We start from the raw sequence: 6000 nt of genomic DNA on the forward strand, positions 1-6000 counted from the left end.
AAAAAAACACGTTAAATTTCATTATAAAAGGAGTCAAATATATTATGCAAACAAGAAATACTCTTGACCGTATAGTTGCTGGAGGTTTATCATTTTTAAAGTTGAGTAGTTGTTCCATTATTTGTTAAACTTGTGGCATTTACTGTGATAACTAGGTAATTTTTGTTTTTTTTTTTTTTTGTTTGTTTTTTTTTCCCCCTTAAATTTAGGATCTCTCAATAGCCAGTTAAGTCTAGTAGGAGGGTATTGTTTTGTTGTTACAAAAGGGAGCAAAGCAAGTGGATGAGTAGAGTAAAATCAAACCAAAAAGATTTGAAGTTGTGCAAAAAAGGATTGCACACAAAACTTAAATACTTGTGTTAACTATTCATTCAGGGTCTTTCTGTTGAACCTCTTTTAAACTGAATGAGTAAAACTGGCACTTTTAATATTAAAATGGATGTTGCCGATTTCCTTCTTACTTCAGTTGTGGTGTAGAGGTACCCTGAGTCTGAGGGATCTGACTTTTCAGATTTTATTGAATAGCTTTATAACCCTGACTAAAGGCAAAATAATTCTGATAGCAGTTTTTTTTTTACCTACTTTTAAATAGTCTACCAAATAATTTTATGCAAATAGAGGACAATTACAAAGGTGTTTGACTGACAAATGGAAAAAATAGCATCTCTGCCAAGTAGAGGCAAGCATTTTTTTTTACTGTCATACATCTCCATACATGACATTGGGCCACCTTAGTTGAAGGAATTAACTCTGTTCCAGGCAGTGGTCATGCAATAGGGTTGCCACCTTTTCAAATGCCCAAAGTGGGACATTTTTTGTACAAACGTCAGATTTTGCAGGGCGAAACATACCCACGGCCAGTACAAAGGACAGAACTTCACTGTTTTACCTAAATAAAACTTATTCTTGTAGCATTTTAGTTGCTTATTCTGTTTCTTAAAACATTTAGGAGTTTTGGATACAGAATAACTGTTTTATGCAACTGTTACATAAAATATACATCAAATATAGAAAATATTTTTCTCCTAAAATCTCAAGACATTTGCTATTTTTTCAATTTTTTTGCACGACACAATTGCCCAAAGAGGGACAGGTGGTAACCCTATCATGCAATAGTAGACTGCAAGTTTATACATCTCACGTATGAGGAGGCAGCATATGTGTTCAGACAGATGTCAGTAGCAGCTGACTGGCCATGGTCTTTTAGTTGGTAGGCATTCTCTGCAGCCCTGTCTACCTTTCCACCCTCAGTGCTTTAACATTACACTGCTGTGAGACTTCTGCTTGATTCTTCGCATACCTGCTACCTCCATTAGATCTTAATTTTCTCTACAAAATTTTAGGCACTACTTTACTTTCGAAGCTTTGAATTGATTTTCTGTTGTGTGGACACCATTTTTGGTTGCCAGTTACAGTGACATCACAGCTGTGATTTCAAGCACTTGGTTTACAACATACAAATTGGATCTCTGTCCCTTGAAATGGTTTCATTCTGCCTAGATGTTCTGAGACCAGTTATTTATCAGACTTTGGAATCCTGCCTTGATAGTCCTGGTGGCCTGGTCGTTAGGAAGACATCTTTGGATCCTGCTATTCTTGATCGTTACCAGCATATCTCAGACTTGTATGTCTTGGGTAAGGCGATTGGTAGGTTGTTGATAAGCATTTTGAAGCATTTTTAACATTCTCTGTGGTTATGGATACCTATATTTCCGGATTTCACACCTGACAAAGTATTGAAACCCTCTTACTAAGGATAATGAGCAATTATATTATAGGTTTGAGGTCATTGCTTTTATCCTGTGATGGTCCTTCGTGAGACAGACCTTAGTAATCGAGCATCTGATCTAGTGTTTATGTTCTTACTGGGGCATTTATGCTACTGTACTACCTTGATTTGCCTCTTGACTTTCTGGTTACATGCATTTAGTGGTTTCTGGTCTTATTACTTCTTCTTATTACCCTTTGGAGCAGAGAGTACCTCAGAGTTTGATCTTCGGTCTTCATTTTTCATAGTGTTTGTGCTGCCTCTTGGGGTTCATACTGTAAGGATGGAATTAGCTTACTATTACTGTGCTGATGATACTCTCTCTCTCTCGCTGTCTCCTTTCCTCAGGATTGTATGGTGAGTATATATTCCTTACTGGGTGGTGTGGAGGACATTAATTCCTGAGTCTTTAGTAATAGTTGAAACTATGTACATCCAAAATAGATATTTTGACAGTGTGTGCCATCTTGAGCGATGGACAGGATTTTTGAGATGAAATTGGATAAAAGTGAATTAACCTTGCATTATTTTCAGTACCCAGCTAACCTTTTGTGACCAGTTGTACTACGGTTAACAAATATAAATAATGTTGAGGAATATCACCAGGTTTGCACACTTGATAACATCGTGAGCCTCTGCCTGTTGCCATCCATTGCACATTTTCCTCTCACATTGATTATTGTACTGCCCTAGGGCTTCCCAGCACCGAAACTGATTAGTTTTGACTAGTTCAGAAGTTTTCAACACAGTTACACTGCTGTGCTGTGTTATCAGCATATCATGTTGAGGAAACTGCATTGACTTCCTCTTCCTCTTCATTTTCATAAAATATCCAAAATCTTGCTGTTGGTTTACTTGTCCCTATATGAGGTGGTTCCCTGTTACCTGAAGGAGTTCCTTTTTCATTATTATCTGCCATGGGCATTATGTTCTGCCACCATAAGGCTGCTAATGGTACATGGGACATTACTTAAATTATCTGATATGTATGAGCTTTCACATATCATGTTCTAAACCCCTGGAGTCTTACTACCTGTGTGGCTGAGGAGGTGTTTCATGTAGGCCTGGTTAATTTTAGAACGACTTGAAAGCATACTTGTTTGGCGTAGCTTTCAGTGGCAGTCAATCTGAATGGTATTCATTTATCATTTTACTTGTTTAGTTTATTTTGTGTACTGATTTTATTGTTTTAGGTTTGTAAATGGTTAATGAGCATTTGGAATAAAATTAAACTAGCTAGTACTCTCTGGCCCAATACCAGCCTAGGTTCATTTTTTTCCCCTAAAGGGGGGACACTTTTTTTTCAAGTTGGCCCAGGATCTTGCCAAACGTCCAGATATTTAAATGTGTGAATGATTTCAGTACTGCTGTCATTAAGGCTAAAGGGGCCTATTTCTCTGATTTGGCAAGCCACCTTTTGGTACTAAAAAGCATAGCTTTAGTTTTATTTAAGTTAATAGTTAGAGCTTAGTTGTAAAGCGAATGAACACCATTGCAGATCTTGGAGCACCCCAACTTTTACGGCAGTGAACCTAATAATGAATTACCACTTAAATTCTAAAGGATCTATTAAGATAGGTACTGATCCAGTTTTAAGGTAGTGTCAAACCATGCGTACGTAATTGTATAAGAAGTACTTGATACATGTCACTATGTGGAAGGTTCTGGGAAGCTTTGCTAAGACCACCTCAGTAACCTGTAATGCATCAACAGCTTAAAGAGTCTATTAGAATGTGACAACAGTCATGTGAGTGTCCTGTAGCTGTCCTTACAGAAGCTATGCATTACTCAGAAATCTGTAGAGTTTCAAGTATTAATTTGAAAGGCTTAAGCCTTCTGTGGGGCAGTAAAAATCAGTCTTGTCCATGGGGTCATTTTTGGGAAGGTGAACGCTATAACAGACTTCCATAGATCTGTGAAATAAATGTGTGTGTGATATTAATAACATGACCCAAAGAAATGTTCATGGTTCATAGGTTAGCACTAAGCTCACTGCCCTTGTGGGCCATTTTAAGCCTAGCCAATTACCCCGTGTAAGAATCAAACCCTACACCTTGTGTCTGTAAGGTAAACACCTTAATCATTACACCAAAGTAAACGTTCTTAATGAAGACATTACACGTCTGTAAAATCTTTGGATAAAGTACATGTACTCCATTGTTGTCCATAGCTTAGGACTGCCCTAAAGCATTTTTTACTTTGTTCAGTCACTGGAAGGAAGTAGAACCTGGAAATGAGGATGATAATGCGTTAAGGTTACAGTGGGGTTTCTTATTGAAAGAGATTCCAGTTGAATCATCTATCAGACACAATGCTGAAATCTTGCAGTTTCCAGTTGTAAAGTGAGATAGCAATGTTTTGATGTGCCTGTTCTTACAAAGCTGTTAGTGTGTAAACAGTAAACCAAATTTTGTTGGATGTATACTGTCAAGAATATGTTTATCAAACTTTTAATATGTTACAGTTACCTCCTTCACAACAAGTTTGCATTGTACTCTGAAAATGTAAAACAGAGTGTAACTTTGGCATGAGCAGCTTTCTCCTGTTTGCGTGTTGTAGTGTAGTTTGCTGCTGTGTTTATATTAAGTCTTTGGCTTGGCTAATAGATTAAAAAAAATGTTTCATGCACAATTTACCAATCTCTTTGTTCACAGGAGATCGATGGGAAGTCCCTTTTGCTGATGCAGCGTAATGACGTTCTCACAGGTTTGTCAATTAGACTTGGGCCTGCCCTGAAGATTTATGAATACCATGTCAAAGCCCTGCAGAGGAGCCATTTTGAAGAGAGCACGTTTTTCTGTTGAATGATGATGAACGTGAGCTGGCACTGAATCTTGCATCCTCCAAAGACATTCTTGGGATTGATGAAAACTCTCCTTCCATGAAGGACCTAAGAAGCATAAGGGTGGACCAGTGTCTCAAGTCTGAGAAATAGACTTGAGCAAGTTCAACATGAATGGCCACAATTTGAACTTCAGGCCTCCAGGAGATTCAAGCACAATGTCGTGTAATCCTACCTTTGCACATAAGCCTGCTTTTTTTTTTTTTTTTTTTTTTTTTTTTGTCCTTTATTTGAAAAGGTGATTTTTGACTTTCATTGCTTGTGTTTACAAAGAAAGCACTTGGCCACTCTTCTTGGAGGAAGCTTACATTTCTACATAAAGTAGTTTGTTGGGGGTAAGCTGGCCAATGTCTTGCTCCGGAGGAGTCCCATGTGCCACTGCCAAACTTTTGTTTTTCAGATAATCACTACACCTTTTATCTTGCTTACTGGCAGGAGAGGGGTGCTGATGTGCCAACATGCACTGCGACATTCCACTTCTTACTGACATACCAATCATTGCTTATTTTAAGCAGGAATAGTTTTTTTTTCCTCTTTTAATATTTAAAACAAAATGTATTATTGAACACATTTTTTCCATTGCGAAAAGTATTTACATTTCAATGTTGTGACTTTGACTGAAATGTTTTTATTTTAGTTTTACATAGACTGATGTAAGCTTCATATTGAATTACCATGGAACCGCCATTTTTCATTGTATTTTTTTTTCTTTGGATTCCTAAGTTTTTTGGGTTTTTTTAACTAAGAAACAGAGCACTGAGGTTCTTGGAAGAGCTCGGTGAGAAGGCTGAGCCCCTCGTTTTTTAAGGCTGGTTTATTATTTTAAGGAAGAGGTGCGGGAAGAGCTAAAAAAACATTAAAAACATAATATTTAACATTCATTTCAGACACAAGTCTGTTTTCCTTGAGTATAAATCTTTCTTTAATGAAAAATTGTCTGTTTTGGTCATGACATCTCCATTTTAAATGTTGACTAATGCTGTTGTCCTGTAGGTGTTTGCTTTAAATTTTGTGCAAGTTGTGTGTTGGGAATTTAAATGCAAATCTTGAACTCAAAACTAGCTTGGATGCTAAAACTCCAAGGTAGCACATGGAGCTGATGACAATCTGTAAATGAACGTGATAGTTCTGTGCAACAAAGGTGTAGCACAGCTCCTAAACCATCTATTCAGTAGTGCACATTTCTGGCATTAAATGTTTTCAGTAGTGCACATTTCTGACATTAAATAACGATGCTGTCAGTGTTACAGTACCAATAGAGTAGGAATTAACTTTATAGATGATGATCTTATGTTTGTATTAGTTTATTATCATTAGTTAACTCATTAATAGAGTTCTGTTCATTACTGCAAAAGCGGTAAACTGCCTTTTTTTTCTGTTGCATTAGCTC

At 37.1% G+C, this 6000-nt stretch overlaps 1 protein-coding gene across 1 annotated transcript in view; it reads left to right on the top strand.

Moving 5' to 3' along the window:
* LOC122812187 overlaps positions 1-5221 on the top strand; it is a 531903-nt gene extending 526682 nt beyond the window's left edge. Inside the window, exon 5 of the mRNA XM_044084510.1 lies at positions 4423-5221. Coding sequence (XP_043940445.1) covers positions 4423-4572 — 150 coding nt within the window. The 3' untranslated portion in view covers positions 4573-5221. The remainder of the gene's footprint in view (positions 1-4422) is intronic.
* Positions 5222-6000: the final 779 nt, after the last annotated feature.

This window comes from Protopterus annectens, chromosome 9.part0, assembly GCF_019279795.1.
Source record: "Protopterus annectens isolate FY-2018-M chromosome 9.part0, PAN1.0, whole genome shotgun sequence".
Classification (NCBI taxonomy): domain Eukaryota; kingdom Metazoa; phylum Chordata; order Ceratodontiformes; family Protopteridae; genus Protopterus; species Protopterus annectens.